Raw genomic sequence first — 15,141 nt, forward strand, 5'->3', positions numbered from 1 at the left:
TAGAATTGGTCCCTTTACTAAAATGTTACTGGAATGCTACTTCATGTGTTTAGTCATTACTGTGACAATTCTCACACTTTCTCTACTATTCTCTCTCTTTCCCAGCACTTCCAGTCTGTTTTACAGACCCTTGAGGAGCAGGTAGTGGGTGAGAGGCAGAGGCTGGTGGAGACGCACCTGGCCCGTGTTGTTGCCACCCTGAATAACAACCGTAGACTGGCTCTGGAGAGCTATCTGAGCGCTGTGCAGAGCGACCCTCCACAGGTCTGTCCCTCCTACAGAGAACTGCCATAAGAATATAAGCACAATACATTTATGTATTTAGCAGACACTTATAAAAGTGTCTTAAATTGCATTCAAGGTACCATTCTGTCAGTTCTTGCTTTCTGTGGGAATCGAACCTGTGACCTTGCTAGTGCCAAGCATGCTTACTGAGATACAGCAAAAGATTATCTTTTTATAGCTGATTGTTCATGTAGTACAATATTAAATATTATATTTCTAATTCACTGCCAGTCTCTTTTTGACAGGATTTCTCTCTCTCTTACTCCCTCACAGCCGGACCGTGTTCTTCAGGCTCTGAAGCGTTATATGGCCGCAGAGCAGAAGGACAGACGACACACTCTACGTCATTACCAGCACATTGAGTCTGCTGACCCCCAGAAAGCTGAGCAGATGAAATTCCAGGTTTGAGACACACACCCAAATCTGCTCTTCCATTTATGTCTACAGCTTTAACACTTCACATTAAGATCTTATATGTTAACATTGATTTAAGGTTTTAACATTAGCAACTATTTTGAAATGCATAACCTACTAATTAACTACCTGCAGAATTATTATTATTAAATTATTTATTAATTATCATTATCATGATCTTTCATTGTATTGTTATTAAATAATAATAGCCTATCTGAGCATTTGTGATTTGTAATATGTTGTTGTGTGAAGCAGAGTTTTGGACCAATAAGATTTCAGTGTGGGCGGAGCTACCTGGCACAGCATGACAGGAATAGAAACCAAAATGTCTTGCTGCTCATGTCTGTCTGTTTAATGCAGATAGGAAAAAGATTCACTTGGTCATGTCAAATAATGCAAAAATGAATGAAAAATAATTTCATATCTGTGTGTGAAGTGTACACACACCTCCATGTGATCGAAGAGAGAATGAACCAGAGCCTGGCTCTGCTCTACAAGGTCCCCGGCCTGGCTGAGAAGCTTCACGATGAGATCCGTAAGATGTGTTTTTATGAATCTTCTGTTGCCTCAAAGTCTAATAGTTCTTAAAATCACTCATTGAATCTATGTGTCTCTACAGAAGAGTTGGTGAGAACAGAGAGGGGGGACATCAGTGAGCTCATGACCACTTCCTTTTCTGAGACACGCACCACTGAAGAGCTGCTTCCTGCCGAGAGCGAAGAAGAGTGAGATGACGAGGAGGAAGAAGACAGGGCTTTCCAGAATCGCCCCTATCCACCACGCATCGGTACAATAACCACAGCTATACAAAACACACGCAATATGAGGAAGGAAATTGAGCTTAACACGAAACATTCTTGAGCATGTTAACAATCTAAAAAAAAATACTAACCATCCTTTATCCTATTCCTTTTATCTCTTTAATTTTTTGTAATGTAGACCCCCAGCCTAATGAAAAGAAAGGTAAATCCTAAAGCTTTCCGACAGGGCTTTCCAGAATCGCCCCTATCCACCACGCATCGGTACAATAACCACAGCTATACAAAACACACGCAATATGAGGAAGGAAATTGAGCTTAACACGAAACATTCTTGAGCATGTTAACAATCTAAAAAAAAATACTAACCATCCTTTATCCTATTCCTTTTATCTCTTTAATTTTTTGTAATGTAGACCCCCAGCCTAATGAAAAGAAAGGTAAATCCTAAAGCTGTGTTCACACTTCCTGTAATATCATCTCATGTTATAGTTTGTTTATATACTGTTTAGTTGAATATATATATTATATATGATGAATCTATATATATATATATATATATATATATATATATATATATATATACGTGTGTGTGTGTGTTTATGTGTGTTATATATTTATTTATTTCTAGTTATATATTTATATTTCTGTCTGTCCACAGTTTCATCAGTGGATGAGTATGACTACACCACCTCTGAGAGAGGACCAACTTATGAATACGAGGAGAAGGTTAGGACAAATTTTAACACAAAATAACACATTTACATTCACATGTACAGTATTGCTCAGCAAGTGCTTGCTTATCAAAGTGACTTAACTTTAAAATGAAATACATGCTTAGTACTTACTGAATACTGTGTAGTATACACGATTTACTACCTACTTAGTCCACACATAAAACTGTAGTTATGCTGGATTGTTGTCACATGACCTTGTCAGATAGGACTGCACGATTTGAGAAAAAATCTAATTGCAATATTACTGATAAAAATTGTGACTGCAATTTTAAAAGCTCCAGGTTTGCTTTGTGTTTTTTATAGGGGCTGCAGATTTTGTCCAGAAATATTGCGATTATATATGCAATTATATAATTATACAATTATTATTATTATCATTATTAAATACAGATATTATAATTGTAATAATAATAAATAAGATTAGTTGTTATTATTATTATTATCATCGTCATGATTATTTTTATTATTATTAATGCTGATCTGAAGTTCTGAACAAGACAGTATAGCACTTTTGCAGTCTTGCATTTTGACCACTGGATGGCACCGTCTGGAGTTGAATAAGTTGAGATGATATTTCCCCAAGTAAAATAATAATAATAATAATTTTCAGAATTCAGACTCATATTTTTTTTTTAATTATTCAATACTTGTAAGTAGCAAGCTTGAGTAGAATTTAAAATCATTTTCTTATGACATGATTAAGTCAGTGTTCATGTGTTCCTCAGATCAACACGTCTGTAGAGCTGAAGCAGGTGGTCTACAAGTCTCCAGGAATCCAGAGAGATGAGCTGGTGAGCATCTAAAGCCCTTCATTTGTTAATTCATTTCTTTTGTCAAGTCTAATGTTAAGTTTTCTTCATTTAGCTTTTTACTGTGACAAATATTTCTCATTGTACTTTTAAGTTCAGCAAAGCATAGAAGCGAAGCCATGATTTGGAGACTTAACTAAAAGTTGCTTTATGCTTAGTTGAGCTCTGAGAGTGAGTATCTGTTTTCTGACAGATACAAAAGGACATGGATAGGTTAAGATGCATTTGGAGAACATGGATAGGATGCATTTCCATCTTAAGCAAATAAAGCTAAACCTCCTCAGGTGCTGATTTGGTTCCTGTATTGTACTGAATGTGAAACTCAATGCCTCATTGTTTTCTATCACAGCAGCCGGACGTTTTGGAAACGTTTAACCGAGGGGCAATGGTGGGGCTGCTGGTGGTTGCCGTGGCCATCGCAATGGTGATGGTCATCAGCTTGTTGTTAGTCCGCCGTAAACCGTATGGAACCATCAGTCATGGCATAGTGGAGGTGAGAGTTCATCTGAGAGGATCACTGCTTACATTTGTGTGTCTGTATTAAAAAGCAGCTAGTCCAAGAAATAGGGTCAAACCCAGACTCGAAATGGCTTCTGGCTAATGTTTCTGGTTTTTACAATGTGATAACCTAGTTAAAATACACCATAACCCATTTAAGCATCATATTTAGCACAAGGAAGTAACAACCAACCCCTGAAGCAGTTTCCTGCTGATATCTGTTGTGATATCTAGTCATTTTGCATCTGACACTTTGATTTGATAGGGAAAAAAGCATTACAGGAAAAGTCAAGTCACGAAATGGAATTTATATTTGATTAAAACGTTATACATACATATACATGTTGTACATACAGTATTCTGCCAAGTATCTAATAATTAATGTAGGTTTCAGATCACAAAACTGTGAAACTTGTAAAAGATAAATACAGGCCTATATGAATCATAAATAACATCACTGGGGTTTCTTTTTCAATAACTGCATGACTGTTTACCCAATAAATATTAAAGTGGACATGAAATAAAGTTTTGAGCTGAAATTATTTTGTAGGGACAGTGGACTCTTTCTGCTTCAGAAAAAAAGGATTATTTTGAAATAAAGTTTAAAATAAAAAAAATGTTAAACTAAAGCTGTAATTATGAGGTATAAAACTGCAGTTGCGTAGTTTTAACTGGAAAAAAACTTTTGAAAGTTGTGAGATATAAAGGTGTAATTTCAATATATAAAGTCATAATCAGTAGATATATGTAAGATTTAAGTTTTTCTACTCAAAAATCTAACAGCAATCAAGTATCAGTTTAGATGGTATGTCATTATACATAAATGGGTAGATCATTATATGAATTTATGTTTTATAATATTTTAATAATGGTAGATCGTCATAATGCACAAATACTTGACAGAATCAAGCATATATGTAATGGAAAATTATGCTATCTTTATATGTGAATGCATATAGGGCCTGGATTCACAAAACATTCTTAAGATGTTTTTTTTTTTCCTTAAAAAATGACGTTTTATCTTTTTTGTCTTGAGAAAAAAAAATTAACCTACGAATAATTCAAATTTCCTCAAAGTAATTGTTAGGAAGTTAGGATGGCCTCACACTTTGACCTAAATTAAATTGAATATTATTATTACAATACTTTACTTGTATCATTTAGCATTTTAGATGGAAAGGTGCTCTCTATTAAAAAAAAGATAAATATTAATACATTTATCAAAGATATATTAAAGATTTGCCAGTGTTGAAATATTACATTTGTTACACAAGGTATTTGAGTATCCTTTCATTTTATTCTTAAAAAGAAAATTGAGATTTTTATTTGCTAACATTCATATACTACGGTATCTTTAGAATTTTCTAGAATTTCTTCTTATTTTTATTACATTTCCTGCATTTGTATACTGGTTGGCCACACGTGACAACACAAGTATCTAATCTTGTTAAATTTGATAAAGTTTTTCTGCTCAAATGTGCCTAACTTAATGATTTGAGATTTGCTCATGGCCAGCGTATTATAATGTTTCCTTTCATTAATTTTTCCCATTTAATTTCACTTATGCTCCATTCTAATCGGTTCTTTTCCCATCTCCCCGTCTCTTTCCCAGCAGGTCGACCCCATGCTGACCCCCGAGGAGAGACAGTTAAATAAGATGCAGAATCACGGCTATGAAAACCCCACTTACAAATTCTTCGAGCAAATGAACTGAGGAGGGCTCTGCAGTCCCAAGGCCATGCCCTCTTCTCTCGCCTCCCGTTTTTTGATTGGGGTTTCACTGCAACCCCCTCTCCCTCGTACTGTATGTATGTCTATATGACCGATGTTCAAAATGTACAACAAACCCGGCACGCAAATAGGGAGTTTGTAGTAAAACGTTTGCATACTACTCTCTCATCAGGGAGAGACACTAATAAGAGAATCCGCAGAGCACCGAAAGCTCCTTTATCCCCCAGTTTTTGCTTTTGTTCATGAGGGTGTGGCCCCGCCGAGCATGTTCGGCCATTTTAAAATCTTGGAATAGCGTCACACTTTCTTTCCGAATGAATTATGTGTTTCAAAGAAGCTAAACATGATCGACCTGAGTGGTTTTTGTCATTTCTATTTTAAAGCAGAGTTTATTTCATTGTGAAACGGTGAAATGAATGATATATTTTTGAGTTCACCGGAAGATGTTTTGACCCTCTAAGAAGACTTAGTTATAGATTCGAGTCATTTTAGACTGCTAGTTTCATTCTGTTTGACTTAAAACGAACGAGGTTTGTATTCACATATAACTCATCCGTCAGACATTCTGGTAGATTGTTAGTCTCAAATCACACCGTAAGAAACTAAATGTTCCACGAACGTTCATCGAACAATACTACCCGAAAGCTTAGAATATTTTTCTGGTATTGCTTCTTTAAAAGTCAATTCTAAGTAATCTGAAGTCCATACGCGTAAAGAAAAGCATGCTAAATTTGGTGTATGATGCTATAACGTACTTGTGTTGGTCCTGTTTCTTGCTTTTTGATAAAAATGAAAATATCACAGTGCAACAATGACGTGTACATAACTAAAGACGTAACTCAAATAGACGTTTCTATCATTAATTTGTATCGACGCAACGTGTGGACGTAAAGATGACCTTGTGCTGCTCACACAGAGAACGAAACATTTCCTAACATGGCTGAATGAAAACGGACTGTTGTATAAACCAGCACAAGAAAATGACACAGTAACTCCTGACTGAATGTATCTTCGGTAGACATAGGCTCCATTCACGTTCCTCCTAACACACCGCGGCGTGTAGGTTAGTTAGCTTAGCTAATCGCTCTGTTTTCATACAGTAGTTGATTTAACTGTCCAGGGTTTGTGTTGCGTAACTGAAACTAGTGTCACCTCTGAAAAGTGGAAAACACCTTTGACTACCAATAACTCAATAAATAACTTAATTAACTTTATACATACCACTAACAAATATTATTTTTTTTTTAATATTAGAGGGTTCTAGAGTTGTCTGTCTAATGCATTTCTGTTTTAGTACATGATAGAAATTTTAAATCAAATTTTTGGGTGTCTGTCGCCGTGACACAAATAACATATACACAACCATTACTGTTAGCCTGTTGTAGAAAGGACATGTCTTGCTCTAAATCTTTTTATTAGTAGAACAAACAGGTTTTTAAGGAAGAATACAGCATCATCCTGTGTTTTAATATTAAGTGACATATCAGCAGAGGTGAAACCAAAATGTGGGCCCAGTACGTTTGTGTTTATCATTACTTCAGTCCAAAACTACACTTTTATACCAAACCAAACTCTGTCCCGTGAAACCTATTTATTTTAGAAAAAAATATATACTGAATTTTTTCTGAGTCAAGACACACCAAACCGTATGACATGATCGTTTGTATTTGATTGCCTTTTTTGTCTTCCTTTGTTCTGCAACATTTTGAACACACCAAACCACAGAAAAACTTGTTTAATCACATATTGGACGGAAGCTTCTCGAGGCATACTAGTTGGCATAGTTAAATTTATAAATCCTCATTTAGACCTCTCCAGGTTAGACTGGCCTAATGCAACACATTGCACCAGAGCTCATGGCACTTAATGCAAAACATGAATGGCCTACTGTTGTTTAGATCACTCTGATGTGTATTTATGAACTGTGATGAGTTAAAATTGTGGTTTGATGCCCTAATTTAGGACTCTTATATAGATTTCGTACCAGCATCAGGCAAATTTAGGACAACGTATTCAATAGGGATCGAATTTAAGTTTATACGTGTCTTCTCTCAGTTGAGATGACCCTTCCCTCTCTTATCCTGAACCAATAGAAATGTAAATGAAGTTACGGATGTTTTAACTGCTGCATTATTGCCTTTTTCAACGCTGTGTTTTGGATGTAATTATATGTATTTTTTATTTAAGTCAATATTAATTGGAGTTTGGGTCATGTGCTGTATAGATTTGGACTGTAAACACTGAACGGGTCTCATGCTTGAAAACTAAACTAATTAACTGAGAGCACAACTGTATCCAGATTGAGTCATTTGAGTCCATTCATTAGTACTTCAAAACCTTTCCTCATCTTGCTGAAGAATCAGTAAAGTGAAGGTTAAGATGGAAATGCATAAAGTGTTGAACATCATATACACCCCAATTTTATCTTTCAAATTATTAGCATGTATTGAAGATACAGCTTTATAATGTAAATTAATTGGTTAAAAGTAAAGTTGTAATTTGATGAACTGGTGCTTTGAGGAACTTGTCATTAGGCTACTGAAACCAATGCAATGAAATAAGCTGATCTCGAAACATTCTGAATTTCACCAAAGACATGTTCTGGATATGATTGGAAGGGCAACTAATGTGTTATATTTTAAATTGACATGTGTTGTAAGATCAAGCAACCTGTGAACTGATCTGGCTTGTTGTACTTGCATTAAAATGACAATAAAATTATAAATGACCCACACAATTTGACTGTTGCTTTTAACTTTTGGAAGAGTGGTTGTTATTGTGAACAGCATCATCCTGTCAGCAAGCTTTTGGTCATTATTAACCAGGAAAATGAAAGTTCAGTTATGTCAGCCAGTCATTTTATTTTAATTTGAGATTAATCGCTTATGTTCACCACAAAACAAAAAGATCAGGCTTGTTTCTAGAGTTGCAAGCTCAATATATCCAGTTAAGTGACATCACAAAAGCCATTCATGTTTTAAATGATTTTTCATTGTGCATGCTGGGTTAAGTACAATGTAAATGTAAAGTCTATCTATGATACACATTCAATTTCTTCATCCCAATCATCCTTGTAATCGTCATTCATTAATAACTCAACAAAAGTTCTAAAACAGCCACATAAAAAGGTATGTTTATTTGGTAGCAAGTTGATACCAGAAGGGTTCAGCACCCCCAAATGCATCACTTGCAAATATGCAATACTTTACATCTGACTTAAATAGTAATTCAAAACAGTGACAAAGGCCAGCTCATAGAAACAGTTACGACATCTATTTTCAGCATAAGCAATGATCTACTCTAAAACCCCACCATCTCTTCCATTAGACACAACAGATCTGGGAAAATTAAATGGGTTAGAATGCCTTCCTACTGTTTGCCTATTAGATGGCTACAAATGGACTGGAGGTGATTGAATGACTTCAACAAATATTTGAGATTCATCTGAACAACATCTGATCCACTGCTTAACTCCAGTTCAGATCAACTTCCCACCCTCTGCACTGATTCAATTGAGGCCTCTCCACTAACAACCCATGCTTCACATGATTCACTGTCAGAGACTATGTCACTGTGGCTCTACACATTCCTGATGAAATAACTCTACTACTACTAAAGACAATCTGTCTCTTCCTAATCTCAGCAGCATGCTCTGAGGTAGGAGCACCTGTTTAATTTGCCCTTGTCCACAAATTGGTGATACAAAACTCCTTCTCTACCAACTTCTCCCATTGCCTCAGGAGTTAAGGTCTTATATCCACCTCAACCCTCATTTCAGCACTGGTCTTTCACACCTTAGATCTGAAAAAGACTCCAGAAATGGTGGTTTAAAGGTATGGAAAAGTGTGAGTAAACGGTGGAAGGAGGGGAGAAAACAACAAATAAAACAGACCTACAACACACTCATTGTACAGACATGAGCAGAGAAAGAAAGAAAGAAAAAAAAAAAACAACAGAGATAGGGGCCACCTTATATTTTAAAAATATCATAATGATAATGAACTCTCATCATGAAATCTTATCATTAGAGACTATATAACTATAGTGAACAATAATAATATATTGATAATATTCTCAGAACAACTGACACACACAAGGCATAGCTATTTTTTGTTTATGCATTTTTTGAATTTTCCTGACTGTGTATCACAATAATCCTTGGTGTCGTTGTGTTCATGATCAGACGTACCACTGTATCAGTGCCCTAATTTCATTTGAAGACAAATTTGTTGACCCCAGTACACAAAAAAACCTTGCAACAATGGGGTTGGCCTGCTGTTGGGCTGCCCACACAGCAGGTGAGAACACAGTGAAGCTAAATGTGGTTGTCTGCTCATTAACCATACCGCATGTCCCTTCTCTGGAATTTGATTAAATATGCTCCCCCCAAATGCTTATGTTTAGCTACGTGACAATGATCCGTGCAACCATTTTGATGCCCTGGCATACAATGAATTTCAAAATCAAATCTAGCCAGCTCTGAGATCCATCTCTGCTCAATGGCACCAGGATTTACAATAGGAACTAACTGGCCACCGCCTCTGGCCACTCTTGCATTTGCCAGAATTGCCAGATGGCCAATGAAATAATTTTTTAATATTTAATAGAGGGCTAGATGATTGTAGTTAGTTAATTATTTTGCTGTATTGTTATTGTTTGTTGCTGTTCAAGTTTAAATTATGCATGTGTTAAATGGGTCCCAATGAGCTTGTGTTTCATTGTAAAGCAGATACAATTAGAGGGGACCTATTATGCAAAATTCACTTTTGCAAGGTGTTTGGACATAAATGTGTGTTGGCAGTGTGTACACAACCACCCTGTAATGATAAAAATCCACCCACTCCTTTTTTTAATCTCCATAAATCATAAGCAGTGTCTCCCAAGGACCTATTTTTTTAGCATTGGTGCTAATGTGACGACACATTAGCCGCAGGCCCCGCCCACGAATGTTGACAGACACTGCCGTTATAACATAGAACCGCCCTGAGCGAGTTCACAGCGAGTTGTACACAGTCCGCCATTGCTGCACTGACGTGAATGTCTGCCAAGCGTTTTAGGTGTTCTGCAGCTGCATGTATTAATCCACATAGCTCTCTCTATTTACTCCTGAAATCTATCTGAGCCGCTGAAAACGAGGTGGTTTAATTTTGTTTTCGAAGAAAATGCTCCCAAATTACCTTTCTGAAAGAGCTTCTTGGCACTCTGTTAGGCTAATGTTGCTAAAGCTACCATTGTCTGTCTGTTTTCACTGATGCTGCCTTCAAAAGCAACTAGAATAATCCTTAAATATCTTGAATAATAATGTAGTAAAAAAAAACAAAATAAAAAAACAATAAGAAATCTACAATTTGTTTGACAAGCTCATAATCATATGTGGGACTTATAAAGTTTGTGGTAGCATGTGATGGCACCATGAGACCAGCTATGTTGTTATTTTTATCGTGCCATGCTCCCCTTCTGTGTAATTCATAAATAATCTGGCAGGGTGCAGAATTCAGCAAGACGAATTTCTAGAAACTCTGCCCTCTTCTGAAAGAGTAAAGAGGCAGGAGCACCAGCTCATTGTCATTTAAAGGGGACAAACACAAAAAACAGAGTGTTTTGGCTCATACCCTATATAGATATTTTTTTTTATAAATTTTCTATAAAAAATTATGTGTAGGGTATTCTGAGCTAAAACGTCACATACACACTCTGAGGACATCATAGACTTATTTAACATCTTGTAAAAAGGGGCATAATTGGTCACCTTTAAGTATTTCTGGTGGTTTTGTATTTGCTAAGTAGCTTTTAGTAGGGTCATTCACTCAAAACGCATTTTTTCATTCCACCGCTTTCCTTTTCCATTGTATTTCAATGTAAATGTGATTGCGTGATTAGTGACGAATGCGGAAAGAGATGTACAGGGCCTGGCCCTGCATATTTCATCCTACTGCATATTTCATCTTATTGTAAATACAGTGTGGAAAATTGCAGTAGCCAAGGTGAGCTGACTGATGTCATCAAGTACGCTGCTCTTTGCAGAATTACTATACTTGCATCATCCCCTCCGTGGGACTACCGAGTCAAAACTTGCATAGTCCAAATTACAGAGGATGCAAGTCCGAAATTTGCGTACTTTGTATTGAGAAACACCCGCAGTACTACATCACCAGACAATTTGCCTAATCTTCTCGGTACTTTAGATTGCGATGAAATTGGAAACGCAGACAGCAATATGTCTTGGGTGAAAAAAGTTTGTGGGACAAATTGTTCCAGGTTATTTCGGCTTTAGAGATATTTATTTAATTAATAGTATGTAAATGACATTAAAGTATATTTTTGTTCACATTAATTGCTTATTCAGAAGTACACATTTACTATATTTCAAAGTACATATAAATATACTAAAGTCCCACTTAAGTGGTTCAAAAATATCACTCAAAAGTTCAACTAATTGCATTTAATGTCACTTTAAACTGTGATATATTTGAAATCAATTACAAATAATATGCATTAGGTGGTCGAAAACATTTAACGTGCATTGTTAACTGACATAAAAGAATATGAATACATGTTCACAATAATTGCTTGTCAGTAAATTGATCAGTATACTTTAACCAGATTTTAATGACACTAGAAGCAATTATGAAAGTACATATAAAGATGTACTAAAGTCCCACTTAAGTGGTTTAAAATAAATCACTCAAAAGTTAAACTTATTGTATTGAATATAACTTTGAAATGTGATAAATTTGAAATTAATTGCAAATACAACCTGGCCAGTGAATGCAATGAAAACTCAGTCCAAACATTTAAAACGTCTGTTTTCATGCAAGTGTGATCTATTAAATGTAATTTAAAAATAATTAAATGCATTTAATATAACGTTTCTGTAAAATTTGTGTTATTAATTTGTTTTTGTTTTGTGTGTTGTTATGCAGGGCTTAGCAAATAAGGTTGTATTTGCAATTAATTTCAAATTTATCACATTTCAAAGTTATTTTCAATACAATAAGTTGAACTTTTGAGTGGTTTTATTGACAGTGCTCTGTTGAAACGTCTCAGTTACATGGTAACCCTCGTTCCCTGAAGGAGGGAATGGAGACGTCATGTCGGTGACCGACGAATTGGGATATCGCTCCGATAGAGCAATTTACTTTGAGTGTAAACTAAATGAGCCAAAGCACACTGGCATGCAATTATTGAATCCAGTTGCTGATGATCACAGCATGAGTACAATAATGCAGCAGGTGCAATGCATACCAGGTTTTCGCTGACCCGGCGGCGCAGCAGTGGTACAGCAACTGTGGCGATGGGATGTGACGTCTCCGTTCCCTTCTTCAGGGAATGAGGGTTACCATACGTAACCGAGACGTTCCCTTTTAGTGAATCCCTACCAAAAGCGCCATGGGTGCTGCCCCTTCCAGTGCCCTGTGCGAGCCGCATGTGCCCCTATTTGGTGTAGGCCGGGGCTCAGAACAAGTAGTTCCACTCACCACTGTCAAAGCGATTGGATAACACTGGGAAACATACCCGTTCCCAAAATGTACCCGTTCCATTTGGAACAAGGACGCTAAGAAACACCCATCCCGAAGGAGTTTTCGGAAGCAAATACACATATAGCATCCGTTTAGGTGTATATGGAGGCCATCCTCTGCTTAGAGACGGCATTCCCTTTCTGCCAGCCTCCGTAACAGACAAAGGAAGATACCAGCTCTACGTGAAGGCTATAGAATCTAGCGAAGCGTGTTAGGGGACGCCCAGAGCAAAGCTATTTGTCAGCGTCCATGAGCCAGCGCCCAGGAGGATGAAGCTTTGTGCCTGATCCAGTTTCTGCTTAGAGACGGCAGCAGCCTCCGTCAAGCTCGGTAGCATCCCAAGCAGTGGACAGAGCAAAGCCAGGGGCAGCTCTTGCAGGTTCACCACTTGGTCTTTGAAGGGTGTAGTGGGAACCTTGGGCACGTAGCCGGGCCTCAGGATTACCAGGGAGTCAGCCAGCCAAAACTCTAGGCACAAATCGTCGACTGAAAATGCATGCAGGTCCCCTACCCTCTTGATGGAGGCCAGTGCAAGCAGGAGCAGAGTTTTCAATGAAAGAAACTTTAGCTCAACTGAATGCAAAGGCTTGAATGGGCCCAAGAGGGTATAGAGGGGGGGCGGGAAGGATTTAACCTCCTGGCCCCTCTAAGGAACCTGATGATGAGGTCATGCTTACCTAAAGACTTCCCATTCACAGGGTCATGGTACGCAGCAATAGCGGCAACCTTTGTTAGCCTACTGTAAGTGGATGACTTGTCAATACGTGGTTTTTCAGATTTACAAAAATATCTGATGAGATGAAGTTAATATCGTCATTAATACTATAAAATAATGTCAAGAGGAAATTAGCCTTCTTTCAAACACAGAAAGCTTCATAAAGTTGATTATGGAAAATACTTCAAAAGTACAATAAGCCATTTATGTAGTGTTTTATTGCTCAACAAATTCAGCAGTGGTTTCATGAACACTATGAAGTCTCTTCCATTGTCTCCTCAGTCATGAGATTTCTACATCCTTCATCCCTCAGTGAACAGGTTCATTTTCTTTTTGAGGAATCATGCTGTATCTAACTACATAAATGTCTGGATTTGTAAGAAAATATTTTAAAACCAACCAAAACTGTCTTAAAGGGTTACTCCATCCAAACATGAAAATTTTGTCATTAATCACTTACCCCCATGTCGTTCCAAACCCGTAAAAGCTTAATTTGTCTTCAGATCACATTTTAAGATATTTTGGATGAAAACCGGGAGGCTTGAGACTGTCCCATAGACTGCTAAATAAATAACAGTGTCAAGGTCCAGGAAAGTATGAAAAGCATCATCAGAATAGTATATCTGCCAGCAGTGATTCAACCATAACGTTATGAAGCGATGAGAATACTTTTTGTACACGAAGAAAACAAAAATAACGACTTTATTCAACAATCCCTCTCCTCTGTGTCTTTCCAAATCAGCGTAGCGCCATTTTGGCAATTCTGAGCTGTAAGCAGATGGCATACGCTCTTCTGTGTCAGCCGCGCTGTGCCGATGCATTGTTTGCTTTCAAACCAAACTGTAAATACATGTAAAAAACTTATCATTGTGGCGCGGCTGATACAGAAGAGCGTACACCATCTGCGTACATTAAATTTATTTTTATCTTTCTTTAGGGGTCGGCTCTCACCGTGTCATTCTTGGAGAACATGATCATGGCTCCAGTGTTGAACCCATCCAGATCAAATTAGTTTCCAAGGTAATAATCTTTAAAGATTTCAGAGATGAGTAACAAAATGAGAGATCAAGGAAAGTGCTTTTCATGAATAATACAAATGTTGGTAATCATACTCTAATCAAAACTAAATAGCTGAGGTTGTCTATATGTGTACTAAACTAAAACTTGCCAAAATAAACTTTCAGTTCATTCATTCACTTAAATTCAGCATATAAGAAAATATCATACCTTATTTTTAGAACAATGTGTCTTAAAAAAAGCATAAAAGGATTTAAATGACAACAGAAATTAAGAATGCTTGTATCTTAGATTATCTTTTATAAAGCTTTGGCTAGTAACCGTTCATCCATCTTTTGTGTGTCTGCAGGTCATCACCCATCCGCTCTACAGCAGCACGACTATCAACAATGACATTGCTCTGCTGAAACTGTCGTCTCCAGTCACATTTACTCCCAGTATCTCTCCTGTATGTCTGGCTTCATCAAACATCAACATCCTGCCTGGAACCCGCTGCTTCACCACTGGCTGGGGTAGAACAGCCACCACAAGTCAGTCAGCTGTGAAACAAAGATGAACTGCAAGAATTATTGTTATGTTACATCTGAAGTTTTTTTTCTCTCTCTTTCTCTTTTTTTAGCGAGCCCTATGATCCTGCAGCAAACAGGCAAAACAGGC

General features: G+C 37.0%; 1 protein-coding gene across 1 annotated transcript in view; it reads left to right on the forward strand.

Annotated features, from left to right (window-relative positions):
* LOC109085702 (amyloid beta (A4) precursor-like protein 1) overlaps positions 1 to 6,199 on the forward strand; it is a 49,073-nt gene extending 42,874 nt beyond the window's left edge. Inside the window, 9 exon segments of the mRNA XM_042739912.1 lie at positions 106 to 264; positions 559 to 688; positions 1,136 to 1,234; positions 1,319 to 1,486; positions 1,874 to 1,897; positions 2,119 to 2,186; positions 2,920 to 2,985; positions 3,353 to 3,496; positions 5,114 to 6,199. Of these exon segments, the coding sequence (XP_042595846.1) occupies positions 106 to 264; positions 559 to 688; positions 1,136 to 1,234; positions 1,319 to 1,486; positions 1,874 to 1,897; positions 2,119 to 2,186; positions 2,920 to 2,985; positions 3,353 to 3,496; positions 5,114 to 5,215 (960 nt within the window). The 3' untranslated portion in view covers positions 5,216 to 6,199.
* The last annotated feature ends 8,942 nt before the right edge of the window (positions 6,200 to 15,141 follow it).

The sequence above is a fragment of the Cyprinus carpio genome, chromosome B15 (assembly GCF_018340385.1).
Source record: "Cyprinus carpio isolate SPL01 chromosome B15, ASM1834038v1, whole genome shotgun sequence".
Taxonomy (NCBI): domain Eukaryota; kingdom Metazoa; phylum Chordata; class Actinopteri; order Cypriniformes; family Cyprinidae; genus Cyprinus; species Cyprinus carpio.